This window comes from Phyllostomus hastatus, unplaced genomic scaffold (assembly GCF_019186645.2).
Source record: "Phyllostomus hastatus isolate PE091 unplaced genomic scaffold, TTU_PhHast_1.1 phas_contig_150, whole genome shotgun sequence".
NCBI lineage: Eukaryota > Metazoa > Chordata > Mammalia > Chiroptera > Phyllostomidae > Phyllostomus > Phyllostomus hastatus.
This window is the reverse complement of record NW_025333611.1, coordinates 26,925,320-26,949,960: the sequence shown is the minus strand read 5'-3', so window position 1 is coordinate 26,949,960 and position 24,641 is coordinate 26,925,320. Positions and strand designations below refer to the sequence as shown.

Here is a 24,641-nt window from a genome sequence, read left to right as displayed (position 1 = left end):
ACCTTGAAATATCTCACTTCATTTCTAACCTATTTAAAGCATAATTGTCTATTAAAGTTGGGTGCTGGTGGAAGATCGGTAAATGTCTGACAAAAAAATGTGTGTCAAGCTTCACTAAGATCTATATCAATGACCAATATGGAGTCTAATGCAACACTGCAGGCCATTGTTCAAAACCAATAAAATATGACAGGAAATGAAATGTCTTTACAACTATTATAAGTGGCATTTGTGAAATAGGCAGTTACATGTTTTACCACAAAATGTCTATGTCTGGTTTTAGCGGTGCAGCCATGTGAGGTGTGGCTCTCCAAGTAGGATAGTGGGGTTCCTGGCTTTATGAAGCAAATATCTCACATGCTCAAGTCCTAGGCCAGTAGTTGGAATTTACTCATTTGGTGTGCTGAGAAATTCAATCCCAGTCAGGGACTAACCTAATCTGGAACTAATGACTACTTCCATATTCTAAGTATAATATTTCAGTATAGCTCATCATACCAGTTGGTTAGCATCTTGTTTGCTGGGACCTTTTGAGTGTTAATTCCAACATTTTTTCTAGTATAGTGTTGTGTTTTCTGGTATTTTACATGTAAATAAAATATGCAATTATGTGAGTATACTTCATGTGTTCTACTATATTCAGATATACCATCACTAGGGGAGCAGACAATGTTACTGACACTTTGTGAGGCAGAAATGTAGTTATTGAGTACTTTTAAAGTATATTTTGTTGATTATGCTACTACAGTTGTTCCAACTTTTTTGAAAAAGAGTATTTCCCTATCCAACTTATTAGACGCTTCAAAAACATTTTTAAACAATCAGAAGAGTCACTAAATTCAGTGAGCTACTGGAAATAAACTTCCTAGGAACTATTTTCTTCATTTCAAGTCATCAGAGGAGGTTATATAAGTACAGGAATGGGAACCATGCCTCAGTGCATAGGCCACAGTGACTTTGTGTTGCAAGGCGAAATATTCTCCTGGTAACTTTGAGGATTGATGTTACATTTGGTAACTAGGAAAATATCGTACAATGGGAAGGAAAAGAAAAGGCTAACTCTTTCCTGGTTATATTATTTCTTTGAGTGAGGAAGAAGAAAGGTATTGGATGGTAATATCCATTGTGCCCTTTTTAAGACAGTGTCAGCATTACTGATACTCTCTGAAAAAATTGAAATGAATCATTATTGAGGTACCCAAAAAGTAAAGGAAAACAAAGAAAGAAGCACAAAACTTTAGTCAGTGTGTTTCTAATTAATAAGAATTCAAAATTACTGTACCATAAGATCGTTCAGACGAAGTCTATGTTACAGTCATCTTTCTATTACTAGTGCGGAATAATTATGTTGACAATTTATGTGCCGAATATATGTGATTTCCCTAAAACCTGGGATAATGAAGTTTCTGGTGGTGCAAATTAAGTATTATTAAATACATAGACATAAAAAATGTTCCAGTCAAGCACAGGATTGTATTCGAAATGCCTGTAGCTGGTTAGACTGAAGAGGCAGAGGCTGCAGTTTCCTACCGCGGGCTCCGGGCGCCGCTGTTGGCCCGAGTGCAGAGCTTGGAGGGCGACCGCCTCGCGCAGCCGCAGCTCACTTTCCTCATCTCAGACTCGCTAGAGCCTGCCTTTCCACCGCTTCCTCCTCTGGAAAAGAAGAACCCTGACCCCCACGCAGGAGGTAAAGCCTGTTCGGAGCTCCGGACATCTGCAACCCGGAGATTACTGGTCATCGGCGTCTTCGGGCCGGTGAGCAAGCCGAGGGGAGCTAGAGGGATGGGGAGCGGCGCTGGGCTCAGGGGCTGGGCTGAGCGGCGGCCGGTGCTCTTTCCCTGGCTGCTGCTGTCTTTGTTGTGCCCGGTGCTGTCGGAGCCGATCCGCTACACGATTCCCGAGGAAATGCCCGAGGGCTCGGTGGTGGGGAACCTCGCCAAGGACCTGGGACTCAGTGTCCGCGAGTTACCGACTCGAAAACTGCGCGTCGGTTCTGAGAAGCCTTACTTCACTGTGAGCGCAGAGCGCGGGGAGTTACTTGTGAGCAGCAGGCTGGACCGGGAGCAGATGTGCGGGAAGAAGCCAGTTTGTGCTTTGGAATTTGAGGCGGTTGCTGAAAATCCGTTGAACTTTTACCACGTGAGCGTGGAGATCGAAGATATTAATGACCACACCCCCAAATTCTTGCAAAGTTCCTTTGAGTTGCAAATTAGTGAGTCCACAAAGCCTGAGGCACGATTTATCTTAGGATCTGCCCAAGATGCAGATATTGGTACCAACTCACTACAGAATTACCAGCTAAGTCCCAATGATCATTTCTTACTCGTGAATAAGGAAAAATTAGATGGTAGTAAATACCCTGAGCTAGTACTGAAGATGCCTTTAGACCGGGAGGAGCAGAAGTCCTACCACTTGACCTTGACTGCCCTGGACTGCGGGGATCCACCCCTAAGCAGCACTGCACAGATACAAGTCCTAGTGACTGATGCCAATGATAACCCTCCAGTGTTCAGCCAAGAGCTCTACAGGGTGAGCCTACTGGAAAACGTGTTCCCAGGCACCACTGTGATTCGAGTGATGGCCACTGACCAGGACGAGGGTGTCAATGCTGAGATCACCTTCTCTTTCACTGAAGCAGGCCAGATCACTCAGTTTGACCTGAATTCTACTACTGGGGAAATTATTACTCGACATATGTTAGATTTTGAGGAAGTCAAAGAGTATTCCATAGTTTTGGAAGCTAGGGATGGTGGTGGAATGATTGCCCAATGTACTGTGGAGATAGAAGTCCTAGACGTAAATGATAATATCCCAGAAGTGTTATTCCAGTCTCTACCAGATCTTATCATGGAGGACACCAGGCTCGGAACATATATTGCTTTACTTAAAATCCATGACAAGGATTCTGGAGATAACGGAGAAGTAACTTGTAAATTAGAAAGTGATGTTCCGTTTAAATTGCTAACTTCTTCAAGAAACACGTATAAATTAGTGACAGATGAAGTTCTAGACCGGGAGCAGATCCCTGAATACAATGTTACCATCACAGCCACCGACAAAGGCAAGCCACCCCTCTCCTCCAGGACCACCATCACAGTACACATTGGAGATGTCAATGACAACGCCCCGGTTTTCCAACAGTCCGCCTACCTGGTTCACGTGCCAGAAAACAACCCTCCAGGGGCCTCCATAGCACAGGTCAGCGCCTCCGACCCCGACCTGGGACCCAACAGCCAGGTCTCCTACTCCATCGTGGCCAGCGACCTGGAGACACAGGCGCTGTCGTCCTACGTGTCCGTGAACCCACAGAGCGGCGTGGTGTTCGCGCAGCGCGCCTTCGACCACGAGCAGCTGCGCACCTTTCAGTTGACCCTGCAGGCTCGCGACCAGGGCTCGCCCGCGCTCAGCGCCAATGTCAGCCTGCGCGTGTTGGTGACCGACCGCAACGACAACCCGCCAAGAGTGCTTTACCCGGCGCTGGGGCCCGACGGCTCTGCGCTCTTCGACACAGTGCCGCGCGCCGCTCAGCCCGGCTACCTGGTCACCAAGGTGGTGGCGGTGGACGCGGACTCGGGACACAATGCCTGGCTATCCTACCACGTGCTGCAGGCCAGCGAGCCTGGACTGTTCAGCCTGGGGCTGCGCACGGGGGAGGTGCGCACAGCGCGGGCTTTGGGTGAAAGGGACGCGGTGCGTCAGCGCCTGCTGGTCGCTGTGCGAGACGGGGGACAGCCGCCTCTCTCGGCCACTGCCACGCTGCTCCTGGTCTTCGCCGACAGTCCTCAAGAGGTACTGCCAGACCTCAGTGATCGCCTCACACCCTCTGACCCCCAGGCTGAGCTACAGTTTTATCTGGTGGTGGCCTTGGCCTTGATCTCGGTGCTCTTCCTCTTGGCGGTGATTCTGGCGGTTGCCCTGCGCCTTCGACGCTCCTCCAGCCCCACCACCTGGAGTTGCTTTCAGCCGAGTCTCTGTACTAAGACTGGACCTGTGGTTCCTCCCAACTACAGCCAGGGAACATTGCCCTATTCCTACAATCTGTGCGTTGCCCAAGCTGGAAAGACAGAGTTTAATTTTCTAAAATGTAAGGAACAGTTGAGTTCAGAACAAGATATACTTTGTGGTGATTCATCTGGGGCCTTATTTCCACTTTGTAATTCCAATGAGTCGACTTCCCATCAGGTGAGTTTCCTTTAAGCATAACCTGCTTCTTATGGTCTACCCAGTTCTCCATACTCACAGGGAAACATACAATTTTCAAATCTAAAAGTTGTCTTAAGAAAGCTGTAGCAAGTCAAAAAGCTGTCATATCATTGTTCAAGGGATATTGAAATCAGAGCAATAATGTGTCTTTCAGGGATGTCTTATCAGGCTCAGAAAGGAAGAAGCAAGCGTGTGATTTTGTCTACAAAGGAAAATATTAGGCAATGGGATAGGCTCTCTCATAAAAGCTTATGAGATTTTTCCCTAAATTTTCCTTCCTATCACTTAGTAGGTGGTTTTTTTTAAGCTTGGACATATTGTAAACGTAAAAGTAGGCAGTCATTTAAATAAGTCTTTAGAGCAAAAGTAAGCTAAAATTCTACATTTTCTTAACTGATTTAACTTGTGGTTTCCATACTAATCTGATGTTTTCTCTCATATTTACCTCCCTTTTATTTCTAAAGCATCTAGAACACTATATCTTACCCTGGATTTTTATGTAGATGAGCCCATTGTAACTCTATGCAATGTATTGTGTGTGTAAAATCCTTTGGTTTAGAAGTTATGTCCATTGTGTTCACCAGAAGACAAAAAGCATGTTCTCCCTACTTGCAGCATAGGTTTTTTTTTTAGCTTAATTTGTATTGAAGTTCATTCTGTAGACTCTTTCATCAAACAAAAAAGTGTTTTGAACTGTGTTTTTTTTCTTTTGCAACCTTAAACTAATATAGCTAGATGTCTTCTAGTTATTATATTATCTCTAGGAGAAAAAGATTTGAATTCCTCAAATTCTACACAAAATGGCTAATCTGATGTGTAAACAAGTATATACACATGATAATACATCTTTTCAGCCTTTTGCTAGATTTCCCTTAGCTTCCCCTTTACATACTTCTGAAGACACGTTTGTTTGTATCAGCACTTTTTAAATTTACTTTATTTTATTGTTGTTCAAGTACAGTTTTCTGCCTTTTCCCAGCTCCTTCCCTCCACCCCAGCCATCCCCACCTCCCTCCCCTGATTCCACACCACCCCTTGGTTTTGTCCATGTGTCCTTTATAGTTGTTCCTATGTTTGGCACTTTCTGACTCCTTGGTGATAATTATGTGGTCCTCATTTTTTTCTGGTCCTTTTGATCAAAGTACTCATAAAGGTACAAGTAACTTTAGACATATGTCTCCCTTAAGAATTTAATTAAGTCTCTCACTGGTGGAAGAATGGATTGGAGACTTCATTTTAAATACCTTTCAAGTGTCTTGAAATAGAAAAAGTATAAATAATAAAACAGGAAAACCATACAATCTCTGATAAAACTAGAAAGTACAATAACTTAACCTGTTGAGATTTTATAATATTAATTTGAAATATTACCAATGTGACATTTTAAATGAAAATTAAAAAGCAAAAAAACTATAGATATCTTACTATAATGATTAATTAGTTCAAACCAAATAAAACAACTTCTGAATCAATCATCTTTAATTCATCTATTTTAGTCTAAGAGTGAATTACCTGCCAGTGAAGACTGGAGTTTTTACTTATATGAAGACATTTACAATAAAGCTTAGAGCATAATAAATAAAATTTGATAATATGTTTTTAAAAGAGTAAATGTCTTCCAGAAATGTGAGTAATTTAATGTAATGCTAACCCATATATCTAATCATTTTATAATACTTTGTAAAACTTTAACTCTACTTCATCCATCCCATACTTCTTGGCACTTACTTTTAAAGTATGAACTCAGGGGCAAATCACATAAATACAAAGCAAACTGTAAAAAAGCGAGTCGTATTTTTTTCTCTGTAATCTAGCAAAAAGTATTACAAATTTAAGTCGGTGCAGTAACTGTTTAGGGCTCTAAGCGCCGCTGTTCACCTAGCTTGGAGATAAATGTAACCAAATGCCATCCGGATATTGAGGGTTCCCACCTCACAAAACCCTGCAGATCCCACAAATCACCTGCAGGGCTGCAGCGAGCTCCAAACTCCATCCTAATTTGGGACATTCCAGCCTTCCATTGGGTGGTCTCCATAGCTGCAGCATAAAGATAAACAAGACACATCTGCTCAATGAAGATTCTGAGTGGATTCCATAATGAAAGAGCAATGGCCGCTCCAAACAATTACGGAGGACGCGGTGAGCTGGTCTTGCTGTGCGCGCTCCTGGGCACGCTGTGGGAGATGGGGAGGGGACAGCTTCACTATTCTGTGCCAGAAGAGAGCGACAAAGGATCCTTTGTGGGAAACATCTCCAAGGACCTGGGGCTGGAGTCACAAGAACTGGCAAAGCACGGAGTCCGCATCGTCTCCAGAGGTAGGACGCAGCTTTTTGCTCTGAACCAGCGAGGTGGCAGCTTGGTCACCGCGGGCAGGATAGACCGGGAGGAGCTCTGTGCTCAGAGCACTCGGTGTCTTGTAAATATCAACATCCTGGTTGAGGATAGAGGAAAACTTTTTGGGATAGAAATAGAAATCACTGATATCAATGATAATAACCCTAAATTCCAGGCCGAAAATCTAGAAATAAAAATTAACGAAATCGCTGTGCCTGGCACACACTATCCACTCCCAGAGGCTGTTGACCCAGATGTGGGCTTGAATTCCCTGCAGAGCTACCAGCTCAGCCCCAATCACCACTTCTCCCTGGACGTGCAAACTGGGGAGGATGGGACTATAAACCCTGAGTTGGTGCTAGAGCATGCCCTGGACCGTGAGAAAGAGGCTGTTCACAACTTGGTGCTCATCGCCTCAGATGGAGGGGAACCTCGTCGCTCCAGCACAGCGCACATCAAAGTGATAGTGTTGGATGTGAATGACAATGCCCCAGTGTTTGCTCAACCGATTTACAGAGTGACAGTCCCAGAGAACGTGCCCCCTGGCACCCTACTGCTTACTGTAAGAGCTAGTGACCTGGATGAGGGAGCCAATGGAGAAGTGGCATATAAATTCTGGAAAATTAGTGAAAAACAATCTCCATTATTCCAGCTTAATGAAAACACTGGAGAAATATCAACAGCAAAGAGTCTAGATTATGAAGAATGCGTGTTTTATGAAATGGAAATACATGCTGAAGATGTGGGGGCTCTTATGGGGAAGACCAAGGTGCTCATTTCAGTGGAAGATATAAATGACAATAGACCTGAAGTGACTGTTACATCTTTATTTAGCCCAGTCTTGGAAAATACTCTTCCTGGAACAGTAATTGCCTTCTTAAATGTGCATGACCGAGACTCTGGGAAGAATGGGCAAGTTGTCTGTTACATACATGACAATTTGCCTTTTCAATTAGAAAAGTCAATAGATAACTATTATAAATTAGTGACATGGAAATATTTGGACCGAGAAAAGATCTCCATGTACAATATCACAGTGATGGCCTCAGACTTAGGAACCCCACCTTTATCTACTGAAACTCATATCATTCTGCAAGTGGCAGACACCAATGACAATCCACCCACTTTCTCTCATGCCTCCTACTCAGCCTATATCCCGGAGAACAACCCTAGAGGAGCTTCCATCTTCTCTGTGACTGCCCACGATCCTGACAGTGGCCACTATGCCCAGATCACTTATGCCCTGATGGAGGACACTACCATGGGGGCACCTCTCTCCTCTTACATCTCCATCAACTCTGACACTGGTGTGCTGTATGCACTGTGTTCCTTCGACTATGAGCAGATCAGAGACTTACAGCTACTGGTGATTGCCAGGGACCATGGAGACCCTCCACTCAGTGCCAATGTGTCACTGAGTCTGTTCATTCTGGACCAGAATGACAACATGCCTGAAATTCTGTATCCCTCGATCCCCACCGATGGTTCCACGGGTGTGGAGCTGGCACCCCGCTCTGCAGAACCTGGCTACCTGGTGACCAAGGTGGTGGCTGTGGACAGAGACTCAGGCCAGAATGCCTGGCTGTCCTATCGCCTGCTCAAAGCCAGCGAGCCAGGGCTCTTTGTGGTGGGGCTGCACACAGGTGAGGTGCGCACTGCAAGGGCCCTGCTGGACAGAGATGCGCTCAAGCAGAGCCTGGTGATAGCAGTCCAGGACCATGGCCAGCCTCCTCTCTCAGCCACTGTCACACTCACTGTAGCCGTGGCAGACAGCATCCCAGATGTCTTAGCTGACCTGGGCAACATCAAGAACCCCACCAACTCTGATGATTCAGACCTCACGTTGTACCTGGTAGTGGCTGTGGCCATTGTCTCCTGTGTCTTCCTTGCATTTGTGGTTGTGCTGCTGGTGCTCAGACTATGGAGATGGCACAAGTCTAGTCTCCTTCAGCCTTCAGGCAGAGGGTTAGTGGGCCTGCCAGCCTCAAGTTTTGTGGGTGTGGAAGGAGTACAGACGTTCCTGCAGACCTATTCACATGAGGTCTCTCTCACTGCAGACTCAGGGAAGAGTCATCTGATATTCCCACAGCCCAATTATGCCGACACACTCATAAGCCAAGAGAGCTGTGAGAAAAATAATTCTTTATTAACATCCATAGATTTTCATGAAGGTAAGGATGAGGCTGCCTCTGTACAGGTGAGTTCAGTTTTTCTTTACATTTATTTCTGATGAATTTTAAAAAATAAATTTATGTGTTTTGAAACATATTGTGAAGAAAGTTTAAAATATTTTAAGTTATACCACAAAATTTTAGGGGTTATTTTAGTAGTGGTATTATAAAATTGAGCTCTAATTGTCATAGTTTGCTTAATTTGCTTCCCAAAAGATTGGACACAACTGTTTAAATGTGAACTCCCAACCTTTTAAAGGCTTCTGTATTTTACTGTAATTATGACTTATCATTCCTTCACTTAAGAAGGAGTTGCCCAACCACAGAAGGTAAGTTTGTTTTATATATAGGAATATGTATGTTCCTAAATTAGAGCTGAGGGGAAATTTTTGAGATTCCTAAATCCTTGGATAAGTTTAATAGAAATAAAATACATCAGAATTTTTAGCATTGTGTTCAAGGTTTGAACCTAAAACTAAGCTCTGAAAGATTCCTTCATTTTAAACTGCTTTTCTGAACACTGTGTATGCATTAGTGCCCTTTGAAACTTTAATGCTTCTTATATTCCCAAATGTAAACATATTTTCAATGGTGGATCCTGGTGGTATGTTTGACTGGTCTCTAAACGTTGAGTTTGTGTGTCAGTGGTCACCCAGCCTCATACAAATAGAGACATGGAATCTAAAGTCTGAAAGAGCCATTGCTCTTTCCCCAAAAACAAACCAACAAAATCGGATTTGAAGTAAAATGTATTTTAAACTGTTGAAAGAGACTTTTGTAAAATACAGAAGACCATGTTTCAGTAGAATTCCAATGAGTTGTTTTGATGGCGCAGCCACGTGAAACGTGCTATGTTCTGTGGTAAGAGAGTTTGAGAATGTCAGATCAAAGAACAGAAATTGCATGTACACAAATTCTAAACAAGCTAATCAATTCAATTAAATGTTATTCTGTCTGAACTCTGTATATGTCTTCTGTATTCCTTGTTATAGCATTTTTAAAGATTTTATTTATCTTTAGAGAGAGGGGAAGGGAGAGAGAAAGAGAGGGAGAGAAACATCAATGTGTGGTTGCCTCTCACATGACCCCAACTGGGGCCCTGGCCTGCAACCCAGGCATGTGCCCTGACGGGATTGAACCCTCTACCCTGTGGTTCACAGGCCAGCACTCAATCCACTGACCTGCACCATCCAAGGCCCTTGTTATAGCATTTTAATGAATGCCAATCCCTGATTTTCACCATCAGGTGAAAGTAGGAAATAATTCATTTGTTAGTAATAAAAAAGGCATTTCCCAAGGATGGTGCAGTGTTTCCTCCTATTTTGCATATACAGTTGATGGGAGTTTCTAATTTTCTGTAATGTTTCTGTAACTTTCCATTTTCTGTAATGTTTGGGTGCACAGTCATTTAAGGCGACAGCTATATTATTGATACTCTGCAATTTTAAAAAGTATGTGGAAAGTTGCCTTGATAAAAAATAAAATTCTTATCCTTAGTCAAAACATTCACTAATTTTGAAAAAATAAAATTATAAAAGTAAAATAAAAGTAAAGTAATTAGAACAAAATATCTCTATATTCAGTAAATTTATTTAAATATACTTATCATGAGCTCAATTCCTCCAATTCCAAAGTCATTACTTCAGTATAACATAGGTACATAAATAAGAAAGTAATGCAGCCTATTGGAATATCCCTTTGTGACTTTATATTGAAGAATGGACAAACACTTCCCCAGTAACTTTTAAGAGTGAACTTACACGTTGGGTATGACATAAGCCAAGTAATTTTGAGATATGAAGAAGAGGGTATAGCCATGCCTTGGCTATATCATAAGGATGGTTTTTACTGAACAAATACTTCCTGAGGAGTCAGAAGAGTAAAAAGAAATTATTTTAATAAAGATAGTACTGATATTAACAAAAGGAGGAGATGTTTGAGGACTGGCACAAAGTCACATAACTTTACCAGTAATTTTAACAGTACTGATGTTATGTTAACATCAATGTGATATGAAATAGCATTAATTATGTAGAAATGTTGGGGCAAAACATAGGGATCAGTAAAAGAAAGTCGTAATTTATTTCACATGTCATAGCTAATAAAGATATGAATTTGTGAGATCAGTAGATGCTAAACTCTACTGATTGAGGGCAATATCTGTGTCTTACCCATTGTTATATTGCCATGAATAAGGGCAGAACTTAGTGCAAGGCAAGAGTTCAATATAGGGGCCTGGCTGGGGGTGCCTGGCTTGTGTAGCTCAGTGGATTGAGCTTGGGCTGCAGACCAAAGGATCACTGGTTTGCTTCCCAGTCAGGGCACATGCCTGGGTTGCAGGCCATGGCCCCAATGGGGGCGCGTGAGAAGCAACCACACGTTGATGTTTCTCTCCCTCTTTCTCCTTCCCTTCTCCTCTCTCTAAAAAAATAGAGAGTTCACTGTAGGTTTGTAGAATGGTGAAATGAATGCACCAATACAAGGTGAGGAAAAGTAGGTTTACAGTTGTGAGCAAGTTTGTTCTTGTATTACTATTTATTAAGTATTGCATATTTTCCATAGAAAAAACTGTAAGCCTACTTTTGCTCCACACTATATATGTAGGTTTGTATAAAAACCCAACATGATATGTCTAATAATTTGAAAACTACAGTAAAGGTACCTGAGAGAAGACCTTATAATGTAAGATATAGATATAATAACTGAACAGGGCTTGTTCAGTCAAGCACAGGATTGTATTCGAAATGCCTGTAGCTGGTTAGACTGAAGAGGCAGAGGCTGCAGTTTCCTACCGCGGGCTCCGGGCGCCGCTGTTGGCCCGAGTGCAGAGCTTGGAGGGCGTCCGCCTCGCGCAGCCGCAGCTCACTTTCCTCATCTCAGACTCGCTAGAGCCTGCCTTTCCACCGCTTCCTCCTCTGGAAAAGAAGAACCCTGACCCCCACGCAGGAGGTAAAGCCTGTTCGGAGCTCCGGACATCTGCAACCCGGAGATTACTGGTCATCGGCGTCTTCGGGCCGGTGAGCAAGCCGAGGGGAGCTAGAGGGATGGGGAGCGGCGCTGGGCTCAGGGGCTGGGCTGAGCGGCGGCCGGTGCTCTTTCCCTGGCTGCTGCTGTCTTTGTTGTGCCCGGTGCTGTCGGAGCCGATCCGTTACACGATTCCCGAGGAAATGCCCGAGGGCTCGGTGGTGGGGAACCTCGCCAAGGACCTGGGACTCAGTGTCCGTGAGTTACCGACTCGAAAACTGCGCGTCGGTTCTGAGAAGCCTTACTTCACTGTGAGCGCAGAGCGCGGGGAGTTACTTGTGAGCAGCAGGCTGGACCGGGAGCAGATGTGCGGGAAGAAGCCAGTTTGTGCTCTGGAATTTGAGGCGGTTGCTGAAAATCCGTTGAACTTTTACCACGTGAGCGTGGAGATCGAAGATATTAATGACCATACCCCCAAATTCTTGCAAAGTTCCTTTGAGTTGCAAATTAGCGAGTCCACACTGCCAGGCACAAGATTTATATTAGAAGTAGCGGAAGATGGAGACATTGGCCTAAACTCTTTGCAGAATTATAAACTCTCTCTCAGCCCTAGTTTCTCATTGATAAATAAGGAGAAACAAGATGGTAGTAAATACCCAGAACTGAAATTGGAGAAACCCTTAGACCGGGAACAACAGAGTTATCATCGTTTAGTTCTTACTGCTTTGGACGGCGGAGATCCACCCCTAAGCGGCACTACAGAGCTCAGGATCCAGGTCACTGATGCCAATGATAACCCTCCTGTATTCAGCCAGGACATATACAGAGTCAGTCTACCAGAAAACGTGCCCCCAGGCACCTCTGTGCTGCAAGTGTCAGCTACGGACCTGGACGAGGGTGCCAACTCAGAAATAACTTATTCCTTCTACAGGACTGGGCAAGTTTTCCGTCTGAATTCAAAGAGTGGGGAAATTACCACTTTGAGGACACTGGATTTTGAAGAAATCAAAGAATATTCTATAGTAGTGGAAGGAAGGGATGGTGGAGGATTAGCTGCACAATGTACAGTTGAAATTAACATTCAAGATGAAAATGACAACATTCCAGAAATTACATTCCATTCTCTGGTAGAAATGATTTTGGAAAATGCAGTGCCGGGAATGTTAATTGCATTGATCAAAATACATGACCAAGATTCTGGGGAAAATGGGGAGGTTAATTGTAGATTAGAGGATGAAGTCCCTTTTCAGATAATCTCTTTGTCCAAAAGTTCATATAAATTGGTAACAGCCAGAGCCCTCGACCGGGAGCAGATCCCTCAATACAACGTCACCATCACAGCCACCGACAAGGGCAAGCCACCCCTCTCCTCCAGCACCACCATCACAGTACACATTGGAGATGTCAATGACAACGCCCCGGTTTTCCAACAGTCCGCCTACCTGGTTCACGTGCCAGAAAACAACACACCTGGGGCCTCCATTGCTCAGGTCAGCGCCTCCGACCCCGACCTGGGACCCAACGGCCACGTCTCCTACTCCATCGTGGCCAGCGACCTGGAGACACAGGCGCTGTCGTCCTACGTGTCCGTGAACCCGCAGAGCGGCGTGGTGTTCGCGCAGCGCGCCTTCGACCACGAGCAGCTGCGCACCTTTCAGTTGACGCTGCAGGCTCGCGACCAGGGCTCGCCCGCGCTCAGCGCCAATGTCAGCCTGCGCGTGTTGGTGACCGACCGCAACGACAACCCGCCAAGAGTGCTTTACCCAGCGCTGGGGCCCGATGGCTCTGCACTCTTCGACACAGTGCCGCGCGCCGCTCAGCCCGGGTACCTGGTCACCAAGGTGGTGGCGGTGGACGCGGACTCGGGACACAATGCCTGGCTATCCTACCACGTGCTGCAGGCCAGCGAGCCTGGACTGTTCAGCCTGGGGCTGCGCACGGGGGAGGTGCGCACAGCGCGGGCTTTGGGTGAAAGGGACGCGGTGCGTCAGCGCCTGCTGGTCGCTGTGCGAGACGGGGGACAGCCGCCTCTCTCGGCCACTGCCACGCTGCTCCTGGTCTTCGCCGACAGTCCTCAAGAGGTACTGCCAGACCTCAGTGATCGCCTCACACCCTCTGACCCCCAGGCTGAGCTGCAGTTTTATCTGGTGTTGGCCTTGGCCTTGATCTCGGTGCTCTTCCTCCTGGCGGTGATTCTGGCGGTTGCCCTGCGCCTTCGACGCTCCTCTAGCTCCACCACCTGGAGTTGCTTTAAGCCGGGTCTCTGTACTGAGACTGGACCTGTTGTTCCCCCCATCTACAGTGAAGGGACTTTACCTTATTCCTACAATCTGTGTGTTGCCCAAGCTGGAAAGACAGAGTTTAATTTTCTAAAATGTAAGGAACAGTTGAGCTCAGGACAAGATATACTTTGTGGTGATTCATCTGGGGCCTTATTTCCACTTTGTAATTCCAATGAGTCGACTTCCCATCCTGAAACACTAACGGTGAGTTTTGTTTAAGTGTCTAGTCCTTTTCATCATCTACCCAATTGTTCACATCTATATGAAAACATACTCCCAATTCTAGTGAGTTGTCTTAGCCTGACAGAAAGCTGTACTTCCATGCTTTGAGGGAAGTGGTGAATTGAAGGAAGTTATGTTCGGCAAAATAGAGTTACCTTACCAAAGTTTGGATTTACAAAATAGTGAGAGTGTGGTCTTCTTTCATAGCAAAAGTATTGTACCAAAATTTTTTTAATCCTCACCTGAGGATTTGTTTCTTGATTGTAGAGAAAGTGAGAGAGAGGGAGGGAAGAGAGAGAGAGAAACACCAATGTGAGAGAAACACAATTGGTTGCCTCTCTCCTATGTGCTGAGACGGGGGTGAGGGTGAGGGTGGATGGAAGCAACATAGGTATGCGATGTGCACTGACCAGGGATGGAACCTGCAACCTTTTGATGTATGGATGAGGCTCCAATCAGCTGAGCATCCAGCCAGGGCAATTTTTTACTAATTTCTTACTTCTTTTTCAGAGCCATTGAAAAGTACTCACTAGTTTTCTTATTCCTTATTTAACATGTTAAAAATTTTATTATAAGTAAGCATTAAAGTAGGCAATCATTTAAACCATCCTTGAGTAAAGAAAATACTACCAGGTATTTTTCTTCACTGATTTCACTGGTACTGTTTCTGTCCCCTTTTTAATGTTAATTCATCATGTCTAATTCTTTATATCTACCTATTTATGAGTCTTTGAATGCTTTAAAATTGTAAGAAAAATAACCTGCATGTGTTGTGTGTGTGTGTGTGTGTGTGAGAATGAGACTCAATGAACTCATTAGAAAAATCCAAATCAGTATCTAAGTTCCTTCAAGTTTTCTTGAATGTAAAATCTTCCTCTTCCTCTTCATAGTTATCAGAAGGAGAAACTTGATAAAAGAAAAGGAAATGCTGTTGCTTCTATCACGTACTCTCATCCCAGACCTATATATTTTTAAAAAAGATAAAGGGGGAAAGGCACTAGATCTGTCTTATTATTCAGAGCTTTAAACATCAGTGACTAGAACTTTTCTCATCATCATTGTATCTCTAGAAGGCAAGGAGGATGCTAAATTTTCCATTTTAAAGGCAAAAAGTTCCAATTTCATGCATACACAAATTTACCATTCAATGAGTACCAGTCTTTTGCTTGGTTTCCCCTAGGAACTGCCTTAGTAAATGGTGTCTTTACAAACTGCTGAAAGAAATGTCTTATAATGGCACTTATTTTTTTACTTGCTAGAGGTAATAATTTGTCTATATCTTGTGTTCTTTTTTAAAATTTTTAAAAAGATTTTATTTTTATTTATTTATATTTAGAGAGAGGGGAAAGGAGGGAGAATGAGAGGGAGAGAAATATCAATGTGTGGTTGCCTCTCACATGGCCCCCACTAAAGACCTGGCCCACAACCCAGGCATGTGCCCTGACTGGGAATCACACCGGTGACATTTTGGTTCACAGCCTGTGCTCAATCCACTGAGCTACACCAGCCAGGGCTGTCTTGTGTTCTTTTCCCCAAATTATTACATAAGTTTCAGTAACTCTGAGAATAAGAAGTTTAAGACTACTTTAAAACTGTGTGATTTCTTGATGAAAGGATTGAAATGAAAACCTGCTTTTCAGTGTATGTTTATCTGAATGTTCCAAATGCACTGGGTATTCATATAGAACACTTTTTAAAAATGAAGTAGCATAAATTTTACAATTGCAAATATGTATAATTTAAAAACCAATGCTTTTTAAATTTAGCAATGTTAGGTGAGAAAGTCTATCACTATTGCCTAATTTAAGTTATTTTTGTAAATAAAAATTTAAGGAAACCGTACTCAGGAAATTTTACTATCAAAATAATTCACTTTATAAAATAACTTGAAAATGAAAAATCTATCCATATATATTCATTCAGTATAAGTTATGTACAATACATGCATGTCTAAAATTAAAAATAGCCAATTTTACCCAGAACTAGAGTAAGTTAATTTGATATTAAGAAAAATAGCAATTTAATAATATATTTAATAGAAATTCCATTCCACTTCACTTTCATCTAAGATATCCACAAAGATGATTTCTTTTGAAATATGAATATAAGAAACAGAAATCTAAAAATCATAATTAGACGAGAGTAGTGTTGTCTTTCAGTCATCTCTGATAAATACTGAATTGCGTATCTCAGCGAGTGTAGTAATGGCTTAGGACTCTGAGCGTCGCTGTTCACCAACTCTAAGAAAAGCTCAAACGGCTGCATCCGGATATTATAATTTGCAACTACACAAAGCCTGGTGGATCCCTCAGAACGACTCTGGGACTGCAACAAAACTAAGAGTCTTAATCCGAGCACTCCGGGTTTCTCCTGAAGAAAGACATCACCACAATTTGCAGGAGGAAAAAAGAACCTACGGAGTTAGCATACACAGGAAGCAGTCTGAAAAAATCCGGAGTGAAGCAACAATGGCGGCTCCAATAAATAGCCGGAACCACAGAGGACTGGTCCTGCTGTGCCTTTTCCTGGGGAGATTGTGGGAGATCCGGGCCAGTCAGATCCACTACTCCGTGCCTGAAGAGACAGTAAAAGGCTATATTGTGGGCAACATCTCCAAGGACTTAGGACTGGAGCCCTGGGAGCTGGCGGAGCGCGGAGTCCGCATCGTCTCCAGAGGTAGGACGCAGCTTTTTGCTCTGAACCCGCGAGGTGGCGTCTTGGTCACCGCGGGCAGGATAGACAGGGAGGAGCTCTGTGCCCAGAGCGCACGATGTGTGTTTAACTTTAAAGTCCTGGTTGAAGACAGAGTGCAACTTTATGGAATAGAAATAGAAGTCACTGATGTGAACGACAATGCTCCAAAATTCCAGGCCGAAAATCTGGAAATAAAAATTAATGAAATCACTGTGCCTGGCACACGTTATCCACTCCCAGAGGCTGTTGACCCAGATGTGGGCTTGAATTCCCTGCAGAGCTACCAGCTCAGCCCCAATCACCACTTCTCCCTGGACGTGAAAACTGGGGAGGACGGAACTATGAACCCAGGGCTGGTGCTAGAGCATGCCCTGGACCGAGAGGAAGAGGCTGCTCACCACCTGGTGCTCATCGCCTCAGATGGAGGGGAACCTCGTCGCTCCAGCACAGCGCACATCAAAGTGATAGTGTTGGATGTGAATGACAATGCCCCAGTGTTTGCTCAACCGATTTACAGAGTGACAGTCCCAGAGAACGTGCCCCCTGGCACCCTACTGCTTACTGTAAGAGCTAGTGACCTGGATGAGGGAGCCAATGGAGAAGTGGCATATAAATTCTGGAAAATTAGTGAAAAACAATCCCCGTTATTCCAGCTTAACGAAAACACTGGGGAAATATCAACAGCAAAGACTCTAGATTATGAGGATTGTGCATTTTATGAAATGGAAATACAAGCTGAAGATGGTGGGGGGTTGAAGGCATGGACAAAAGTGCTCATTTCGGTGGAAGATGTAAATGACAATAGACCAGAAGTGATCGTTACGTCTCTGTTTAGTCCAGTCAGGGAGGATGCTCCTCAAGGAACTGTAATCGTTCTTTTCAATGCTCATGACCGAGACTCTGGGAAGAATGGTCAAGTTGTTTGTTCCATCCAGGAGATCCTACCTTTTCAGCTAGAAAAGTCAATGGAAGACTACTACAAATTGTTGACATCCCAACTTCTTGATCGAGAAAAAACCTCTGAATATAACATCACAGTGACTGCAACAGACAGAGGAACACCACCTCTGTCCACAGAAATTCACATCACTGTGCATGTGGTCGACATCAATGACAATTCACCTTCCTTCTCTCAAACCTCCTACTCAGTCTGTCTCCCTGAGAACAACCTTAGAGGCACCTCCATCTTCTCTGTGACAGCCCATGACCCTGACAGCAATGAGAATGCCCGAGTTATTTATTCCTTGGCTGAAGACACCATCCAAGGGGAACCTCTCTCTTCCTATGTCTCCATCAACTCAGACACTGGTGTGCTTTACGCGCTTTGCTCCTTCGACTATGAGCAGTTTCGGGATCTACAGATGCAGGTGATTGCCACTGATAGTGGGGACCCACCACTCAGCAGCAATGTGTCTCTAAGCCTGTTTGTTCTGGACCAGAATGACAATGCTCCAGAGATTCTATACCCCTCGCTCCCTACTGATGGTTCCACTGGGGTGGAGCTGGCACCCCGCTCTGCAGAACCTGGCTACCTGGTGACCAAGGTCGTGGCAGTGGACAGAGACTCAGGCCAGAATGCTTGGCTGTCCTACCGCCTGCTCAAGGCCAGTGAACCAGGGCTCTTTGTGGTGGGGCTGCACACAGGTGAGGTGCACACTGCTCGGGCCCTGCAGGACAGAGACTCATTCAAGCAGAGCCTGGTGGTGGCTGTTCAGGACCATGGACAGCCTCCTCTCTCAGCAACTGTCACACTCACTGTGGCCATGGCTGACAGCATCCCAGAAGTCCTGGCTGATCTGAGCAGTCTTGAGCCCTCTGCCAACCCCGATGACTCCAGCCTCACACTCTACCTGGTGGTGGCAGTGGCTGCTGTCTCTTGCGTCTTTCTCGCCTTTGTTATCATGCTGCTGGCGCTCAGGCTGAGGCGCTGGCACATGTCACATCTGCTCCAGGCTTCTGGAGGGGGTTTGGCAGGTGTGCCTGCCTCAAACTTTGTGGGCGTGGACGGAGTGCGGGCTTTCCTGCAGACCTATTCCCATGAGGTCTCCCTCACTTCAGACTCGCGGAAGAGTCACCTGATCTTCCCTCAGCCCAACTATGCTGACACGCTCATCAGCCAGGAGAGCTGTGAGAAAAAGGATCCTTTGTGCCTTTCAGATGATTCCAGGTTTCCTATAGAAGACACTCCTTTGGTTCCAGTGAGTTCAATTTTTTTCTTTACTTTTGATTACAATTGGTTTTCTCTGCAAGTGTTTGCACTCTCAAGGGAGGATACATTGATATTTATGTTTCTCAACATTTAAATTTTTACTGGGCCCAATTTTTGTTCTGACAACTCTAGAAGGCATTTATTAGTTACATCACTGACATAATTTTCATTTTCTCATAATAGTTAACTGGGCCAATGAAACCTTTGGGGGCTGCTCATGAGCTAGCATTAACATGAGCTTTTTGGATGGGGTTCCTTGATTAGTTATCCTGGGTCACTATTAATTTTAGGACTGGTTTTCCCTTCCTGAAACTTATTGTTATCTCCAATGGCCACATTGTGGAATTCTTACTTGAAAAAGATTACTACAGAGTATACTATTTTTGTAAGGGTAAATCAATGAGAAGGCAAATGCATTATTCTCAGATAAACAATTGATGGCCTAGGTTTACTGCTTCATCATCCATTTCCAAGCCTTATTAAAGCATGTTTTATTCTTTTAATGGTGAAAATTTAACACTCTTGTTTTCATGCCCTCAAGGTTTAATTTCCTAATGCTAGCAAGTCAAATCATTGATAGCTTGAAACTCTTATTTCCTATACTTTATGCCACTCAAGAGGTATTTCTGAGACTGAACACTCTGAGTGGACAAAACAAGGAAAATAAAAATCATTCTCCAACTATGTTATCTATGGCTCAATTCATCAACCTTTGAGGCTTGAAATAAATCTAGATATGGGAGATGATTTAGGAAAATACCCTCAGGAATTGCTAGGGAGGTTCTAAGAATACTTTACTGACTTTTAGCTATCAAGGAAAGAATTATGTATTGTTTAATTTGATTTTATATATACTGTCATTTCAAGTAATAAATGATACTCTAGATAATTTCATAATGATCTAGAAGACTTTCATAATAAGCTTTGAAGCTGACTCAAAATGCTATTCTAAACATGCTGAGTATAAGGGCTAATATGTGAATCCATTATGACATATAGACAGTATAATTATTTCAAATACTTTCTATTCCTGAGCTACTACAGAAAAAGTAAATCATCATTCATGGTCACATGTTTAACTGTTTAACTATACAGTAAAGACATCTTTCAGTTAAAGTTTCTGCCCTGGGGGATAATCTTTAGTACTCAGCATTCATAAATATTAAAAGTGTGTATAATTTGAAAAAGCTTAATAACAAGTATTGATGAACACTTTTATATCATGGTAGGTAACTACTATTCTCTACTATAAAAATGTCACTGCCTGTAAAAAGAGATCACAAGGCTCACTGGATGGGTAATTGGGCACAGTGTGGAAAACGGTAAATTGTAGTTTTCTTAAGATAAGTAGGGCTTTGCATTGGTAAGAGATTATATAACATAGCTTATATAGCTATATATATAGCTATATATAACATAGATTATATAACATAGCTTATATAGAAGATAAAATTCCTGCTCACTTTAATATCTCATCTTTTGAAAAGCTAATTAAAATACGTTGGATTTGCTTCAAAATAATGAGGGTAACATATATTAAACAAGATGGTCTTGTGTTGATCATTTTTGCATTTGGGTGTTGGGTATATAAAGATTCAGTAATAATGATCCCTACTTTTGTATAAGTTTGAAGCCTTTTATAGTGAATTTTAGGAGCATATAGGCATCCTATGAAAATAAAATTCGGGGCTATTATACAAATGTATTTTTGAAGAGAGAAATATATATTGTGGAATATAAATTGAATTCAACACTAAAAAGTCAGACTGCAGTTCCACACGGGGACTCTGGGCGCCGCTGTCGGCCAGTGCAGGGCAAGCGCTGACGCCTAGGATTCCACAGCCTCTAGCCTAGGATTTCCTGCGCAGCCTCCAACACAGAGGGAAACCCGCTGACCCTAGGGCTCCCGGCTGCGCAGACTCGCCCAGCACTAGCGGAATCCCAGCCCCAAGACTGGGGGCTCCGCGTGTCCTGGGCTGAACGCTCTTCCAGTGCGATAGTAAGCACTTTCTCCAACTGGAAAGACTGAGACTCAGCGGCAACTGGAGCGCAAGATGGGAGGGAGCTGCGCGCAGAGACGTGGAGCTGGCCGGCTGCAGGTACTGTTTCCCCTCCTGCTGCCTTTGTTCCACCGCGCGCTCTGCGAGCCGATCCGCTACTCGATTCCCGAGGAGCTGGCCAAGGGCTCGGTGGTGGGGAAACTCGCGAAAGATCTAGAGCTCAGTGTTCTGGATGTATCCGCTCGGAAGCTGCGAGTTAGCGCGGAGAAGCTGCTTTTCAGTGTAGACGCGGAGAGCGGGGACTTACTGGTGAAGGACCGGATAGACCGTGAGCAGATTTGCAAAGAGAGAAGAAGATGTGAGTTGCAGTTGGAAGCCGTGGTGGAAAATCCCTTAAATATTTTCCATATCATTGTGGATGTCGAGGATATTAATGACCATGCTCCTCAATTTGATAAAAAAGAAATATATTTAGAAATTATTGAATCTGCATCCGCAGGTGCACGAATATCCCTTGACCCTGCCATTGACCCTGATATAAACGTGAACTCCATTAAAGATTATCAGATAAATCCTAACCCTTATTTCTCATTAATGGTTAGAGTTAATTCCGACGGTGGCAAATACCCAGAGTTGTCCTTGGAGAAACCCCTAGACCGGGAAGAGCAGCAGGCTCACCGCTTGGTATTGACTGCCTTGGACGGAGGGGACCCGCCGCGAAGTGCCACAGTGCGAGTAGAAATTCTTGTCAGGGACACCAATGACAACCCCCCAGTGTTCAGCAAAGATGAATATAGAGTCAGTATAAGTGAAAATCTGCCCCCTGGGTCCTCCATATTGCAGGTGACAGCCACTGATCAGGACGAGGGGATCAATGCCGAAATAAATTACTACTTCAGGAGCACTGATCAGCGAACGAGGCACATGTTCTCACTGGATGAGAAAACAGGCATGATTAAGAATAACCAGTCATTGGATTTCGAGGACATGGAAAGATATACTATGGAAGTGGAAGCAAAGGATGGAGGTGGTCTCTCTGCCCAGTGCAAAGTAATCATAGAAATCTTAGATGAAAACGACAACAGCCCAGAGATAATCATCACTTCTCTCTCTGATGAGATTTTGGAGAATTCCCTCCCAGGAACGGTTGTGGCCCTCTTCAAGACAAGGGACCGCGATTATGGAGGAAATGGAGAAGTCATATGTAATATAGGAAGATATGTTCCTTTCAAGATTTACTCCTCTTCTAATAATTACTACAAGCTGGTGACCGATGGGGCTCTAGACCGAGAGCGGACTCCAGAATACAACGTCACCATCACAGCCACAGACAGAGGAAAGACGCCCCTCTCCTCCAGCACCACCATCACTCTGCATATCTCCGACGTTAACGACAATCCTCCAGTTTTCCAACAGTCCGCCTACCTGGTTCACGTGCCAGAAAACAACCCACCTGGGGCCTCCATAGCACAGGTCAGCGCCTCCGACCCCGACCTGGGACCCAACGGCCACATCTCCTACTCCATCGTGGCCAGTGACCTGGAGCCACGGGCGCTGTCGTCCTATGTGTCAGTGAACCCGCAGAGTGGCGTGGTGTTCGCGCAGCGCGCCTTCGACCACGAGCAGCTGCGCGCCTTCCAGCTGACGCTGCAGGCTCGCGACCAGGGCTCGCCGGTGCTCAGCACCAATGTCAGCCTTCGAGTGTTGGTGACCGACCGCAACGACAACCCGCCAAGGGTGCTTTACCCAGCGCTGGGGCCCGACGGCTCTGCGCTCTTCGACACAGTGCCGCGCGCCGCTCAGCCCGGCTACCTGGTCACCAAGGTGGTGGCGGTGGACGCGGACTCGGGACACAATGCCTGGCTATCCTACCACGTGCTGCAGGCCAGCGAGCCTGGACTGTTCAGCCTGGGGCTGCGCACGGGCGAGGTGCGCACAGCGCGTGCTTTGGGCGACAGAGATTCGGCCCGCCAGCGCCTGCTGGTCGCTGTGCGTGACGGGGGACAACCGCCTCTCTCGGCCACTGCCACGCTGCTGCTTGTCTTTGCTGACAGCCTACAAGAGGCGCTTCCGGATCTTAGCGACCTCCCCATGCCATCTGACCCCCAGGCTGAGCTGCAGTTTTATCTGGTGCTGGCCTTGGCCTTGATCTCCGTGCTCTTCCTCCTGGCGGTGATTTTGGCGGTTGCCCTGCACCTTCGACGCTCCTCCAGCCCATTTGCTTGGGGCTGCTTTCAGCCTGGTTCCTGCTCCAAGTCTGGACCTGTGGTCCCTCCCAACTACAGCGAGGGAACGTTGCCCTATTCCTACAATCTGTGCGTTGCCCAAGCTGGAAAGTCAGAGTTTAATTTCCTACAATGTAGTGAGCCCTTGCATTCCACTCAAGACATAGTTTGTGGTGATTCTCCTGGGGCCTTAATTTCACTTCAGGGTGAAAAAGATTTGACTTCACATCCTGAAACCCTCACACCGGTGAGTTTCTTTGTCATGTCTTTTGTAATATTCTACTGGTTTCTCATAGTTCATTTTTAGATCTAGAATCATTTTTAGAAAATCCATAACTAATTACTATCTTGTCGTCTCAGTGTTCACTTTTGGCTGGTTATATTTTTCAAGATTTACTTAATTCATAAGTTTCAGAAAGAATGTTACTAAATTGGAGATATCTTGTCAAGTTCAAATTAGCAAATGGAGGCTTGGCTTCTTGCCAAATAAATAAATAATAACCTATTAGTGTAAATCCTCTAAGATTTAAAATAAATTTTCTATATCCTTCTATGTTTTTAAAGTTTAATGACATTGTTACTCATTGGATAGCAAAGCACGTGCTCCTTTGAAAGACACATTTATTGCACACAATCTTGTACGTGCATTTATGTATCTTTCTTCATTATTTTAATAAGTTTTAAGACTGTAAATGTTTGAGGGGTTGATGAATAGATCCATGAAGTCCTGAAATTTTTGCAAGGTTATAGATGTATACATTTTTCTTGGGAGAGGAGTCAAAATTTTGTTTCCATTGCTGAGGTTTCCATGGTCCCCAAAACGTTATACTAATTACCTTAGAGGAAATTTTCTCTTCAATGTTTGGTCCTTGTAGCTTTCTTCTTTTATTTACTTATCTTTTATTGGAGCTCAATCTGTACTCTTTCCCAATCTTCTTTCCTCTACATTGTAAGATCAAGAATTTCCAAGAAAGCAAATGAATGTTCTTGCCTTTACATTCAGTGTCTGTCTTGGATTGTCTGATATAAAATCTCTGAAGACAAAAGATAAAAGATAAAATCCTTGAAAAGTTCCATACTTGGGGTATAGTACATAAATACTTCTGAACAACCTTTTCTCTGTGTGAAAGGAGTGAACCTCTAAACCCTTCACGTTTGAGGTAAGAATTGCTGCTGGATCTGATGAGCACATATGGCTGAAGATGTGTGTACCACTTTACTTTGGGCTTCCAGACAAAATGCTAAGAGAAGAGGTTATTTAAATTGGCATCAGTGCCCGTGATGAAAACAGGTCATTTGATGTAAGCACTTATTTCTTCAAAACCCACATCACTAT

The 24,641-nt window shown here is 44.2% G+C and overlaps 2 protein-coding genes across 13 annotated transcripts in view; both read left to right on the top strand.

Annotated features, from left to right (window-relative positions):
• LOC123807960 (protocadherin gamma-C4) overlaps window positions 1-24,641 on the top strand; it is a 151,569-nt gene that overhangs the window by 55,011 nt on the left and 71,917 nt on the right. The window contains exons 1-2 of one of the 12 annotated variants that reach the window (XM_045822226.1): window positions 6,278-6,519; window positions 8,596-8,735. The exons of 6 other annotated variants lie outside the window; for them this stretch is intronic. In XM_045822226.1, coding sequence (XP_045678182.1) covers window positions 6,312-6,519; window positions 8,596-8,735 — 348 coding nt within the window. In that variant the 5' untranslated portion in view covers window positions 6,278-6,311. Of the gene's footprint in view, window positions 1-6,245; window positions 8,736-11,600; window positions 14,160-16,473; window positions 19,070-20,974; window positions 23,553-24,641 lie in introns of those variants that run through there. 5 more of the 12 variants (XM_045822218.1, XM_045822053.1, XM_045822179.1 and 2 more) reach the window with 5 other exon arrangements.
• On the top strand, window positions 1,630-4,197 carry LOC123808034 (protocadherin gamma-B4-like). The gene has a single exon (XM_045822267.1). The coding sequence runs from the start codon at window positions 1,783-1,785 to the stop codon at window positions 4,195-4,197; it is 2,415 nt and encodes an 804-aa protein (XP_045678223.1). The 5' UTR covers window positions 1,630-1,782.